This window comes from Anomaloglossus baeobatrachus, chromosome 3 (genome assembly GCF_048569485.1).
Source record: "Anomaloglossus baeobatrachus isolate aAnoBae1 chromosome 3, aAnoBae1.hap1, whole genome shotgun sequence".
Classification (NCBI taxonomy): Eukaryota; Metazoa; Chordata; class Amphibia; order Anura; family Aromobatidae; genus Anomaloglossus; species Anomaloglossus baeobatrachus.
Window position 1 is genome coordinate 214406504 of NC_134355.1, and position 15131 is coordinate 214421634.

The 15131-nt window shown below is 45.2% G+C and overlaps 1 protein-coding gene across 3 annotated transcripts in view; it reads right to left on the reverse strand.

The window, feature by feature from the left end:
- The window catches only part of CCSAP (centriole, cilia and spindle associated protein), a 157582-nt gene that overhangs the window by 62517 nt on the left and 79934 nt on the right, over positions 1-15131 (reverse strand). For 2 of the 3 annotated variants that reach the window (XM_075339714.1, XM_075339715.1), the window contains 2 exons: positions 14495-14666; positions 10348-10731 (listed from right to left, as the gene is read on the reverse strand). In XM_075339714.1, coding sequence (XP_075195829.1) covers positions 10348-10731; positions 14495-14501 — 391 coding nt within the window. In that variant the 5' untranslated portion in view covers positions 14502-14666. The remainder of the gene's footprint in view (positions 1-10347; positions 10732-14494; positions 14667-15131) is intronic. The other variant, XM_075339716.1, reaches the window with a different exon arrangement.

The window sequence follows — 15131 nt, forward strand, 5'->3', positions numbered from 1 at the left end:
CAAACATTTGGTCTGTACTGTATATACAGTGCCTACAAGTAGTATTCAACCCCCTGCAGATTTAGCAGGTTTACACATTCGGAATTAACTTGGCAGTGTGACATTTGGACTGTAGATCAGCCTGGAAGTGTGAAATGCACTGCAGCAAAAAAGAATGTTATTTCTTTTTTTATTTTATTTTTAAATTGTGAAAAGTTTATTCAGAGGGTCATTTATTATTCAACCCCTCAAACCACCAGAATTCTGTTTGGTTCCCCTAAAGTATTAAGAAGTATTTCAGGCACAAAGAACAATGAGCTTCACATGTTTGGATTAATTATCTCTTTTTCCAGCCTTTTCTGACTAATTAAGACCCTCCCCAAACTTGTGAACAGCACTCATACTTGGTCAACATGGGAAAGACAAAGGAGCATTCCAAGGCCATCAGAGACAAGATCGTGGAGGGTCACAAGGCTGGCAAGGGGTGCAAAACCCTTTCCAAGGAGTTGGGCCTACCTGTCTCCACTGTTGGGAGCATCATCCGGAAGTGGAAGGCTTATGGAACTACTGTTAGCCTTCCATGGCCTGGACAGCCTTTGAAAGTTTCCACCCGTGCCGAGGCCAGGCTTGTCCGAAGAGTCAAGGCTAACCTAAGGACAACAAGGAAGGAGCTCCGGGAAGATCTCATGGCAGTGGGGACATTGGTTTCAGTCAATACCATAAGTAACGTACTCCACCGCAATGGTCTCCGTTCCAGACGAGCCTGTAAGGGACCTTTACTTTCAAAGCGTCATGTCAAGGCTCGTCTACAGTTTGCTCATGATCACTTGGAGGACTCTGAGACAGACTGGTTCAAGGTTCTCTGGTCTGATGAGACCAAGATCGAGATCTTTGGTGCCAACCACACACGTGACGTTTGGAGACTGGATGGCACTGCATACGACCCCAAGAATACCATCCCTACAGTCAAGCATGGTGGTGGCAGCATCATGCTGTGGGGCTGTTTCTCAGCCAAGGGGCCTGGCCATCTGGTCCGCATCCATGGGAAGATGGATAGCACGGCCTACCTGGAGATTTTCGCCAAGAACCTCCGCTCCTCCATCAAGGATCTTAAGATGGGTCGTCATTTCATCTTCCAATAAGACAACGACCCAAAGCACACAGCCAAGAAAACCAAGGCCTGGTTCAAGAGGGAAAAAATCAAGGTGTTGCAGTGGCCTAGTCAGTCTCCTGACCTTAACCCAATTGAAAACTTGTGGAAGGAGCTCAAGATTAAAGTCCACATGAGACACCCAAAGAACCTAGATAACTTGGAGAAGATCTGCATGGAGGAGTGGGCCAAGATAACTCCAGAGACCTGTTCCGGCCTGATCAGGTCTTATAAAGCTGTAATTGCAAACAAGGGTTATTCCACAAAATATTAAACCTAGGGGTTGAATAATAATTGACCCACACTTTTATGTTGAAAATTTATTAAAATTTAACTGAGCAACATAACTTGTTGGTTTATAAGATTTATGCATCTGTTAATAAATCCTGCTCTTGTTTGAAGTTTGCAGGCTCTAACTTATTTGCATCTTATCAAACCTGCTAAATCTGAAGGGGGTTGAATACTACTTGTAGGCACTGTATGTAAATACTATGTAATACAATGAATGAATTTGTTGTAAGAAATAGAATTGCCTCCATCAGATCCTCCTTCATAGAGGACCTAAAATCTGACCTAATAATTTCAAGGCTAGAGAACAACCTCTCTACAGTAACTTGGGTTGGAGGCAAGGCCGTAATCACATGGGCAACATCTCTAACAATTTCCGGTTATAAGGAATTGCCTCATGCACAGTCAGTTTTGATGAACGGTTGAATTTTTCTATTTCTTTGAGAGAAAGCGAAAAATTTTGCTGAAATATGGTCAGTCTGCTTGCTATAGGAGACGGAGTGAAATCTTTTTCCTTGCGGCAACGCTTTGTCTGCTCCATGTCATACAAATACTTGTCAAAGTTAAACTCCTCATCTGATGAGGATGAAGACACGGCAGCAGTATCACTGTCAGGAACCTTGCACCTGGCAATCCTGTAGGCCACTGATCCTAACTGCTACCTCAGTCAGAGCTTCTTTTCCTTTAGTAAGTTGTTGATCATCAAATCAAGCAGTATACCATGACTTGGGTCCACTTAAACAGCGGCCACAAGAATTTTATTTTCCAATAGCTGTGTCTCTCTCTGTTTCATTGAAGCAAGAATCCCATCTGCGATTAAAGCTCCTCTTTGAGACAGGCAAAATAGCAAGTTCTTCCACTTTCTTATGAAAATGCCAGGAGTTAAATCCTCAGCTTGTAATTTTTTAGTCATAGTAAATGAGTGATTAAGCAATTCCTTCAATTCAGCCAGCTGTGTCCACTGACCTTAATTTAGGGTTACTTGAGGGTTCGCCATATCTATAAGAAACTGTTTTAGTTCCAGCAATCACTCAATCATTAAGTAAGTACTGCCACACCGAGTGGCTTGATCGACATTTGCCCCTTTCCCAACACGTCTCTTCAACATGGAATCAATTTTAGGGGTTCTGGCAGCAATAACCAATTTCCTCACTTTTCCAATCAGATTTCCAGCATGTCCCTTTTGCAGACTATCTCTTAATGCCAGCTGCAGCGTGTGCACAACACAGCGCATGTGATGAATATGAAAGTGTTTTGAAGCAGCTTCAACAAGATCATCTAATTCTAAAGTATCATTTTGCTCTTCTTCTGTTGTAATATCTGTTTGCTCCTCATTTATATGAACATCACTGTGGCCTTCCATCTCAAACATACTGAATCCTATATTTTCTTCTAGCTGTTGTTCATTACTCTCATTCATCAGTTTAATTGTACTTATCATGTTTGAAGCATTGTCCGTTACAATAGCAAGAACCTGTTCTTTTTTGAGTTCGGAATCTTGCTTAATTTTTTCCACTGAGGTCTGGAGAAACTGGCTGGTGTGATGAGCTTTAGTATCTTTTACTGCCAGTGACTTGGGTATAATAGCAATTAGTGTATGTGTTTTAAAATCTAACTTTTAATAAATATAATTAAAACCTAACAAAGGTACCGTATTTCTGACTATAAGACGGACCGGACTATAAGACCCCTTTTTTTAGAGGAAGAAAAAATAGAAAAAAATAAAGTAAATAAATGTGGTCATGACACACTGTTATGGGGGGGAGTGGGCCTGCTGCTGACGCTGTTAATATCCCCAAATTCTGTACTCATATCCCCCATTCTGGGCCCCTTCCAGGTAGATATGGCCCCCCATCGAGGAATTTGTATGTTCCCCATCCTTATGTGTGTGATCCTCCAACCTAGTGTGTGTGTGTGTGTGTGTGTGTGTGTGTGTGTGTGTATATATATATATATATATATATATATATAAAAAAAAAATAGGCACAGTGGAAAAGGGTGTATGTATCTAAGTTGGTATGACGTTAAGATGCTGTTTCAGATCTAATACATTATTCTTTGCAGATGTAAATCGTTCCAGCATATGGATCCTGGGACATTCTTTTGTTTATTGGGCTGAAAGGAGAGCCGAGTCTTCCCCTGGTGGTCGATGCTTGGGTTTCTTCAATATATATATATATATATATATATATATATAAAATGATCCAACCCCGTCCAGGTATACAGTAATGCCTTTATATACTAAATTTATTTATTGCCTTAATTTTACAGATGTGATGCTCACCTAACTTTGTTTGGTCCTTCCTCTGCACTAGAAGCAAACTCTCCCATATCTGAAGAGGACCTGCAGTGATGTAATGAAGAGATGGGGCACTGTGCTGTTCTGTGCTGCTCTGGCCCACCCCTCTTCATTACATCACTGCAGGTCCTTGTCAGCTACGGGAGACTTTGTTTCTAGTGCAGAGGAAGGATCAAAATGAAAGCAATGTGAGCACTCAGCACAGAGACTGCGGGCTGTGCTGTGATGGTATGCCATGCTCTGGCCCGGACACTGCAGTGATCTGCACTTCCTCTGGGCCAGACATGACTGCAGTGGCACCCTGCTCCTGCCTCCTAAACAGCGGACACACAGTTTCCCCAGCTGCCGAAGGAAGCCGGCGGCTGGAGCTCCCACGTGTGTCCGCTGTTTACATTAAACAAGTATTGATTTGCTTTGCTGATTTGATTTGCTGCCGCTTCTAGTGACTGACTGAAGAGAGCGGAGAGTGGTGGGCGGGGAGCAGCTAATGAATATTCATTTACTTTAAACAGCGGGTACACGTGGTTTCTCCAGCCGCCGGCATCCTGCAACAGCGACCCTCCCTGCCTCCTGTGATCCCACTCCACAGCTGCTCCCTCCCCACAGCTCACTACCTCGCAGGCATTCAGACCATAAGACGCACCCCACACTTTCATCCCAAATTTGGAGGAAAAAAAGTGCATCTTATGGTCCGAAAAATACGGTACCTAAATAAACAAAGATTACCACCGGATTGACCTGTGGACAAAATTGCACAATCGCCCAAAATTGGGCCCTATTAACATACAACGTGGCTAAACCCCAAGAGGGGGATAAGGCAGGGACAGTGGTCCTAGGCTCTGCCACGTATAAATAACAACAGGGGAAGCCTCAGTTACTTCAGTAGGTGACACCAAAAGAACTGAGTATACATGTTGAATATTTTTGAAAATCTGCACAAGACCAAACAGGAAATAAGGTCCAAGTATAAAGCAACAAGGACAGTGGTCCTAAAGCTGCTTTCACACTACGTTTTTTTAACATGCGTCATGAACGTTTTTTTAACGCAAAAACGGATCCAGTGCAAATGCGTTTTCATTTCAATGCATTTGCAATGGACTTGCATCAACATGCGTTTGTGTGCGTTATAGTGAGGATCCAGCGACTTGCAGTTTTTTAACATTTTTGAAAAACGCTACTTGTAGCGTTTTTGAGCTGCGTCCAAATACTGCAAATCGCTGGATCCTGACTAAACAGCATGCGAACGCATGTGAACGCTGGCATGCTGATAGACAGGATCCTGCTTGGCCAGAAACCAGCCTGGCGTGATCACAGTCTCACTCTCTGTAGTCGCACTCTCTGCACTCTCTTCTCTCCTCTGTCTCCTCTTCTCTCTCCTCTCTCTTTTACCCCAGCTGCGTCTGAAATTCCAGGTTGTCACGTTCAGTTCCCTTCACTCCCGATCACATGACTCCAATGCCCGCCCATAAACTTCAAGTGACAGGATCCTGTAAAATAACACATGCATTTGCATGCGTTTTTCTTTGGAAAAACAGGATCCGCTTTTGCACCAAAAAAACGCTCATGAGGCATGTTAAAAAAACGTAGTGTGAAAGCAGCCTAAGTTGTACCTCAATTATTCAAGGGACATCAAAAGAGGTATCATATATAAATATAACAGGTGAAACCTCAATGATCAATTGATCCCAAAGAAAAATACCCCATACACTTCAAAGTATACACATGTATAATTTAGCAGATATAAAGGAAGGATCTCACCCATTCAGATGATCCGCAGTCCGTCATGTCCTTCCTATCACAAAGGCGGCACAGAGGGGAGGGCACTTGTATGAACGTAGTGTGAAAGCAGCTTTAGGACCACTGTCCTTGTTGCTTTATACTTGGACCTTATTTCCTGTTTGGTCTTGTGCAGATTTTCAAAAATATTCAACATGGGGTATACTCAGTTCTTTTGGTGTCACCTACTAAAGTAACTGAGGCTTCCCCTGTTGATATTTATACGTGGCAGAGCCTAGGACCACTGTCCCTGCCTTATCGTCCTCTTGGGGTTTAGCCACGTTGTATGTCAATAGGGCCCAATTTTGGGCGATTGTGCAATTTTGTCCACAGGTCAATCCGGTGGTAATCTTTGCTTATTTAGGTACCTTTTTTAGGTTTTAATTATATTTATTAAAAGTTATATTTTAAAACACATACACTAATTGCTATTATACTCTAATTGTGTGTAATCTCTGTCCAGGAACTGGTTTCCTTGCTTGTTTCCCTGCCAGTGACTTGGTAACAATTTCTTTGTTGTCACAAACATATCAAACATTGATGGCAAAATAGTTGACTCTGTGATGTGTGCAGGCATCCATTTTAAGAAACATAAAGCGTCTTTTGAGAGTCTTTTTAAGATCTTCCTTTTGTTTAAGGGCTTCTTCAATCACTAATATTCTAATATTTTCTCTTTCCAGAGAAACACCAAGTTTGCGGGCCATTACTCCATTAAGAGCTGTAAAAGCTGGCCGTGCAAATAATGATAATGGTAGACTGTCCTTCACAACAAGCTGTATGAGCTGTCTTTTAAACATATCTGCTGTCATGACAACACAAGGCCTACCCATTAAATTAAAGACACCACACTTGAATAAAGTAAATGGCATAAAATGGCCGTGACATTTATTAAGGGTTACATAATAAATAAATTAATTAATAAATAATTAAAACCAATATTTTATTAAAATTCTTCCATAACCATATACCATAAACAACCAGTCCGCCAGTAAAACTGGCGACTTTACCCAATACTTTCAAAAAGAAGTCCATAACCAACCAGTCCACCAGTAAAACTGGCGACTTTCCCACTAACAAATGTCACGACGAGAGCAGCTCATGAAGTAGTCTTTCTCCGGGGGGGGGGGTGGGTGTTCTTCTTGATCTTCAATTCTTCTGACAGCCAGCTGACGGAAGCAGCTACTTTTATAGTTAAAATTACCCGCACTTTCTCCCAGCTGATCCAATCAGCTGGCAGCAAAACGGGCGCGCAAAAACCAGACTAAACCTGTCAGAGCCAGAATACCTCAGAGCCACTGACTGAAAATTTGTTAACCCTTTCTGCACCTGAATAAAATGTTAACCAAATTCACAACCAAATAGTGAGGCCTGTGTTATCATGCGGTCGCTACGGCATACAAGATACCGTGCTCTGAACATTGTTACAGTAACTTTGTCACTTACAAAATATCTTGTTAATGTTAGTGCACTGGGCACTGGTTTCTTGGTGCTGCTGTTATTTTTCACAGTCACAGCTTTGAAAACTTCTGGGTAGAAGCGTTGTAAATGTCTTTTTAGATTGGAAGCTCTTGTAGGAGCATTTTTATCACTGCCTGAGTATGCACTGATTTTGGCTTCACAGCATTTGTTTTCATCTGGGTCACTTGTCATACATTGACAGAAAAAATATTTTTCATCTAGTGCAGGCCTTCCTTTTTTCTGAGTGTGGTTACTTTTTACCCTTGCCTGTAGAGGAGGAGCTTCACTGGTGCTCAAGTGCAGCACAGACTTATCTCAGCTAAGACAAAGCCTAGAGTCTGAGGCTACATACATTCACAAACAGCGTTTTTGCGGATCCGGTTTTTGCAGGGAAATGCAGTGACTCTGGGCATCCCAGCAAAGTCAATGGGTTTCAAGATATGACATTCAGACACATCGTTTTGTGAGGATCCATTTTTGGGCTCAAAAATGGATACTCACAAAGAATGAGCATATCAGTTTGTGTGGAGTTTTTCTAATCTGCTTTTGCTATTGAAAACATTATCTATGAGCTCAAAAACCTTTCAGGTGATGCAGTTTTTTAAAAAGCTGATCTGCTTTTGCAGCTGAAAAACGTATCCTCAAAAAACGCAGCAAAAACGCTGTGTGTGAATGTAGCCTTAGATGAGGAATGGAACATCCATTTATAGGACATTTCATAACTTTCACAAATTCCTATGAAAATATATTCAGCACATTCTCTATATAATACATTGAACTACTGTACCCAATGTATTATATATTTTAGGAGTCGGAGTCGGTCCATTTTATACCGACTCCGACTCCACCAAAATGAACTCCGACTCCACAGCCCTGTTTTTTTTCCCCTGCGTTTTTTTAACATTGTTAATGGCACAATGCAGGGAAAAATGCAGAAAAAAAGTGACATGCTGTTTCTTTTTTCTGCAACCTGCAAAACTGCAGGCAAAAAAGAAGCAATGTGCACACAGCCTTTCGAATTTCTCATAGACTTTGCTGGGGAAGGTCATACATGCAGTTTAGGACCACAAACTGCACCCAAAACTGTACAAAAAAAAAGCAGCGTGCACAGAAGGCCCTCTTCACAGGTCTGTTGGAAAAAACGCACATGTTGCACGGTCTGTTTTGGCAGTGTGTTATCTATGTGTGCATGTGACATCTGTGTGACAGGTACTGGGAAAAAAACTATGATACTGAAATTAATTTTTTTTTGTGCAAAAGATGTGTAAACCTAGAAAAATTATAAATATATATTTATCTAATGATATAAAAATAAATAAAGGGGAAAAATGACATGGAGTTCCTCCTATTTTTTAAAACCAGCATAGGTAAAGCAGCAGCTGCAGACTGCAACCCTCAGCTGTCATCTTTACCTTGATTGGTTATGAAAAGTAGAGGGGATCCCACGCTTTTTTTTTTATTAAATAATTTAAAAAACAAAAAAAACAAAACAGTGTGGGATCCCCTCCATTTTTCATAACCAGTCAAGGTAAAGCTGATAGCTGGGGTACTTTTAGGGTAGGAAGGGCCTTGGTTATTAGGTCTTTCCCAGCCTAAAAATAGCAGCCTAGAGCTGCCCCAGAAGTAGTGCATCCATTAGAAGCACTACTTCTGGTGCTGTACCAAGTTCTTCCCGATTGCCCTGGTGCAGAGTCAATCGGGATAATGGTTAATGGGGTTGATGCCAGCTGTGAAAAAAGCCTTGAAATTCCGACATAATCCACGTGGAGGTCCTACAACATTCCCCGACTCAGTAGCCCACCCCATGAAGAACGCTCAGAGAATGAACAAATCCTATAAACTGGAACAGCAACCACTGCTGGCTCTCACGCTGTGCTGTGTGAGAACCGCTGGCAACAGTGAACTGCTGTGACCTCATGAAGTCCCCACAGTTAATAGCAACCGTGTTACATGGTAGCAGGAGAACTGCTGACGGTTACAGGAGATGCGTCAGCTCCCGCACTACTTTCTGTGTGAGTCGGCTGCTGTGAACTGCAAAGACCTCATGACGTCACTGTCGCCGGTGGTTCTCACACTACTGTGTGATACGGCGGCTGTGAACTGCCGTGACCTCATACTGTTCAAGCCTATGGGGCTCGTTCGCTGACTGTTCTTTATAGGCTGGGCCACTGAGTTGGGGGGGGGGGGGGCGTCATGGGTCCTCCATATGGGTTACGTTGGAATATTTTTTTTTTTTTTAAATAAATTGATGAATGAAGGCTTGAGTTGGGGGATATTTTTCTAAATAAAATATTTTTTTTATTTGTTTTGTGTTTCTATCTACATTTACTGGGTTAGTAATGGGGGTGTCTGATAGACATTTCTCCATTACTAACACCAGAGCTTGCTGCCAACTGTCAATTTACAGCTGGCATGAACCCCATAAACAATTACTCGAATTGCCACTGCACCAGGGCAATCGGGAAGAGCTGGGACATGAGCCATAATCAACACATCTAATGGATGCGCCACTGCTTAGGATGCTGCGGGCTGTTATTTTTAGGCTGGGAAAGGCCAAATAACCATGGGTCTTCCAACCCTGATAATACAGCCCCCAGCGATCTGCTGTGCCTTGGATGATTATGAAAAATAGGGGGGAACCCACACAGTTTTTTTTAACTAGGTCCTCCCTCCTCCCGTCATCTTAGAATCTCATCAGCACCAACTGCCATCTATCTCCGTAATGGGAAAGTCTTCACTGAATACAGATTTTACCTCCAAATTGCGAATTTTCATAATGACTGATCAATTCTGGCAGACAACGAAGCAATTTTGCCTAATAAGATATATTACAAAGTTGCTTATTTTCATGTGTACTATTGGTTTATGAAATCAAAATTAAAATGACGGTTACGTCTTAAAGCACCACTTCAGCGTTAAAATAAAAAAACAAAAACACTGGAGTGGTGCATAAACAACACTTTTTCGAATCAGTTTGCCCATTTTGATGATAGCTTTTATGCCCAGAACCTGTTTGGGCGAGAATAGAGAGAACCAAGTTTAAAGAGTGGCTTCGATCTGTAAGTCTGCGGAGTGATATTTGTGGCCCAAAATGATTTTTATTTTTAAAAACACTAGTGGCCATTCACCCACTTTGATGCCGGCTTTTATGCTTAGAGCCTATCGGGCCACCTTTTGAGCTGAATTAGAGGCGTATACCGCTCTGTGTGTTGGCAATGTGATATCAGTTGCCCAAATTAATGTAACCCTTTTAAAACACCAGTTACTTAAATTAATCAGTGAAAAGAAGCGGCTTGCCCACTTTGATGCCAGCTTTAATACCTAAACCCAGTTTGGATTCAACTGAATTTGATGTGGGTATGGCATACATACATACATGGCATAGAACAGAACATACCCTGTGAGAGGGGGTCGTCTCCACTTCTCTCTGCCGCTGGGCTGCATGGTGCCCTCGGTCCGGCCGTGCCCTCTGGCTGTTTGGCAGGTGCCGGCGTGTATGAAGGCTGGCCTCGCTCCAGTGCTTTGGGCTCACACAGATTAGTGGGTGGTGTGGAGTGACCACTGCTGGAGCCAGAGCTGCCGTCCCAGCCGTCCCACAACCAGGGGTTATGTGCATGTTCCAGCATCCGCCGGCCCAGCCGGTACTTCAGCATCTCCTCATAGCAGCTCCTGCATGCCTCCCACTCGGGGTCTCGAAAGCGCTTCATGTATTCGCTGCGCAGAGCCTTACAGTGCATGGCTCTGCCCTCGGCAGTCACGGCACTCACGGGAAAGGCAGGACCTGCAGGGAACACAGCCACAAACTGCAGTTACCCGCTGGCTTATGCACCCCCCGCCGGCACAGCAACTCTCAGCGTCGCATCCAGACAGGCAAGTGCAACCTGCTCCCTGTGCCTTCCTCATATGTGCTGGTGCCCATCATTCACCCTACTCACCATTCACACAGCAGCCGCTCTCCCATCAGTGATCGTACCCACCATTCACACAGCAGCCACTCTCTCATCAGTGACCGTACCCACCATTCACACCACAGACGCCCTCCCATCAGTGACTGTACCCACCATTCACACCACAGCCGCACTCCAATCAGTGACCGTACCCACCATTCACACGGGAGCCGGTCTCCCATCAGAGACCGTACCCGCCATTCACACGGCAGCCGCTCTCCCATTCAGTGACCGTACCCACCATTTACACGGCAGCCACTCTCCGATCAGAGACCGTACCCACCATTTACACAGCAACGGTTCTCCATCAGTGACCGTACCCACCATTTACATGGCAACCGACCTCCCATCAAGGACAGTACCTACCATTTACACGGCAGCTGCTCTCGCATCACTAGCCGTACCCACTGTTCACATGGCAGCCGCTCTCATATCAGTGGCCGTACCCACCATTCACACGGCAGCTTCTCTCCCATCAGTGACTGTACCCACCATTCACACCACAGCCGCACTCCAATCAGTGACCGTACCCACCATTCACACCACAGCCGCACTCTCATCAGTGACCGTACCCACCATTCACACCACAGACGCTCTCCCATCAGTGACCGTATCCACCATTCACACCACAGACGCACTCCCATCAGTGACCGTACCCACCATTCACACCACAGACTCTCTCTCATCAGTGACCGTACCCACCATTCACACCACAGACGCTCTCTCATCAGTGACCGTACCCACAATTCACACCACAGACGCTCTACCATCAGTGACTGTACCCACCATTCCCACCACAGCCGCACTTCCATCAGTGACCGTACCCACCATTCACACCACAGACGCTCTCTCATCAGTGACCGTACCCACCATTCACACCACAGACGCCCTCCCATCAGTGACCGTACCCACCATTCACACCACAGCCGCACTCCCATCAGTGACCGTACCCACCATTCACACCACAGACGCTCTCTCATCAGTGACCGTACCCATCATTCACACCACAGACGCTCTCCCATCAGTGACCGTACCCACCATTCACACCACAGACGCACTCCCAATCACTGACCGTACCCACTATTCACACCAGACGCTCTCTCATCAGTGACCGTACCCACCATTCACACCACAGCCGCACTCCCATCAGTGACCGTACCCACCATTCACACCACAGACGCTCTCCCATCAGTGACCGTACGCACCATTCACATCACAGACGCTCTCCCATCAGTGACCGTACCCACCATTCACACCACAGACGCTCTCCCATTAGAGACCATACCCACCATTAACACCACAGACGCTCTCCCATCAGTGGCCGTACCCACCATTCACATGGCAGCCCCTCTCCCATCAGCGACCATACCCACCATTTATATGGCAACCGCTCTCCCATCAGTGACCGTACCCACCATTCACACCACAGACGCACTCCCATCAGTGACCGTACCCACTATTCACACCAGACGCTCTCTCATCAGTGACCGTACCCACCATTCACACCACAGCCGCACTCCCATCAGTGACCGTACCCACCATTCACACCACAGACGCTCTCCCATCAGTGACCGTACGCACCATTCACATCACAGACGCTCTCCCATCAGTGACCGTACCCACCATTCACACCACAGACGCTCTCCCATTAGAGACCATACCCACCATTAACACCACAGACGCTCTCCCATCAGTGGCCGTACCCACCATTCACATGGCAGCCCCTCTCCCATCAGCGACCATACCCACCATTTATATGGCAACCGCTCTCCCATCAGTGACCGTACCCACCATTCACACCACAGACGCACTCCCATCAGTGACCGTACCCACTATTCACACCAGACGCTCTCTCATCAGTGACCGTACCCACCATTCACACCACAGCCGCACTCCCATCAGTGACCGTACCCACCATTCACACCACAGACGCTCTCCCATCAGTGACCGTACGCACCATTCACATCACAGACGCTCTCCCATCAGTGACCGTACCCACCATTCACACCACAGACGCTCTCCCATTAGAGACCATACCCACCATTAACACCACAGACGCTCTCCCATCAGTGGCCGTACCCACCATTCACATGGCAGCCCCTCTCCCATCAGCGACCATACCCACCATTTATATGGCAACCGCTCTCCCATCAGGGATCCTACCCACCATTTACATGGCAGCTGCTCTCGCATCACTAGCCGTACCCACTATTCACATGGCAGCCGCTGTCATATCAGTGGCCGTACCCACCATTCACACAGGTCTCCCATCAGCGGCCGTACCCACGATTGACAGGGCAGCTGCTCTCCCATCAATTGGCAAGGATAACTCCGGCACACTACCAATTTCCCATAAGGTGTAAGGAATCCTACTTCCATAGTGACTATATTGATCCCATACACAGATATGACACACACACACCCTGATGGTAGTACATCTTCCGTGTATGACCTGGTGGCGTACCGTTATTGCTATCATATTAGCCTTGTATCGGTTTCACAGACTCTATAATGAGTCATACCTATATATCCCCCTTTTTTTGACTCATATATAAATACCATAACCAGTATATTCTGATTTTCTTTATCTCTAGAACCACCTGCCATAAATCTACATCCCTTTATGAGCCATCCCGATATACCAGTCCTATCTACTGTGTGACTCCACATATGGTACGCTCTCACCATTACTTTACGACTGCATGGTCTGATTCCTAGGATTTATTACATTAAATACACTTGTTTAAAATTATTTATCCAGTGTCCACACGACAGATTGAGCGCGTACGTATGTACCCTACATACCCAACTAACTTCATGTCCTGTTGGAATCTAGGTGAGCTGACCTACCACATTCTCCACCTCCCATGGTCACCCTAGGTCACCCTATGTCAGACCATGTTACCCACTCTGCACGAACCTACCGTGTCCACACACAATAACCATCCTTGCGTTTGCTTCCTACCCTGAGGCTCGGTTAAATACCTTAACTCCTATTTCTGCCTGCTGTTGTGTACCTATGATTCTTTACCACTGTCTCTCCATGACTCCCTTGACCATATATTGCGTATTTTATACTGTAAAATACTGATATGACTAAACATTGATGAACGTCCTTTTGTTCTATTTTGTTTTTTTCTCACACCTGTAAATATTGTATCCAGTCTGTCCGACCTGAAGAAGGCCGATAGGCCGAAACGTTGTCACCTGGTGGGCAATTGTACAGCACTTTTTTTTCACATTTTGCACCAACAAAATAAAAGAAAAGGAGTTTAACATCAATTCTACTGTGTTCCTTGACACCTTATGGGAAATTGGTAGTGTGCCGGAGTTATCCTTGTCAATATATATATTTTTCCTCCTGAGCAACTACAAGGGGTGATGCGAGGTCGCTCTCTCTTTAATGCTCTCCCATCAATGGCCATACTACCCATTCACACAGCAGCCGCTCTTCCATCAGCGGCCGTACCCACCATTCACACAGCAGCCGCTCTCCCATCAGTGGCCAAACACCATTCCCACGGCAGTCGCTCTCCCATCAGTGGCTATACCCACCATTCACATGGCAGCCACTCTCCCATCAGTAGCCGTACTCACCGTTCATATGGCAACTACTCTCCCATCCGTGGCTGTTCCCACCATTGACACGGCAGCAGCTCTCCCATCAGTAGCCATACCACTGTTCACATGGCAGCCACTCCCGCATCTGTAGCCGAATCCACCATTCACACGTCAGCCGACAACCGTGGAGTTAAAATCATCACTACACCTAAGGATTAATTCACAGAGGGATGTCATTTCTAGAGCTGGGTGATCTCGCAGAAAATCGGGACTGGCGTGTCCCTGCTAAATTTAAAAAAAAAACAAAAACCTGGATAAGTCTATGGGAAACAAAAACTGGAGATTAAAACTGTTGGTAGAAGGGATATGGGGGTAGGAGCGCGCACGGTGTACTCACCGAACCTCCGTCATGGCGGCAAGCTGCTTCCAGGTCATGCTTTCCCTTCCAAAGCCAACAATTAACCCTCATTGAATATTCACTGCTTTCCCAGTTCATGGGCGCATGTAATTGGTTGCAGTTAGATGTGCCCCCACCCTGAGTGGCAGTATGTCAATCACAGGCGTCAGGACGGCCGGTGGGCAGGGAAAGCAGTGCAACTGTCTGCAGGTGAGTATCATGGTATAAAAATAAATGAATGAATAAATAAAACAATTGGAGCAGGGTCCCTGTATT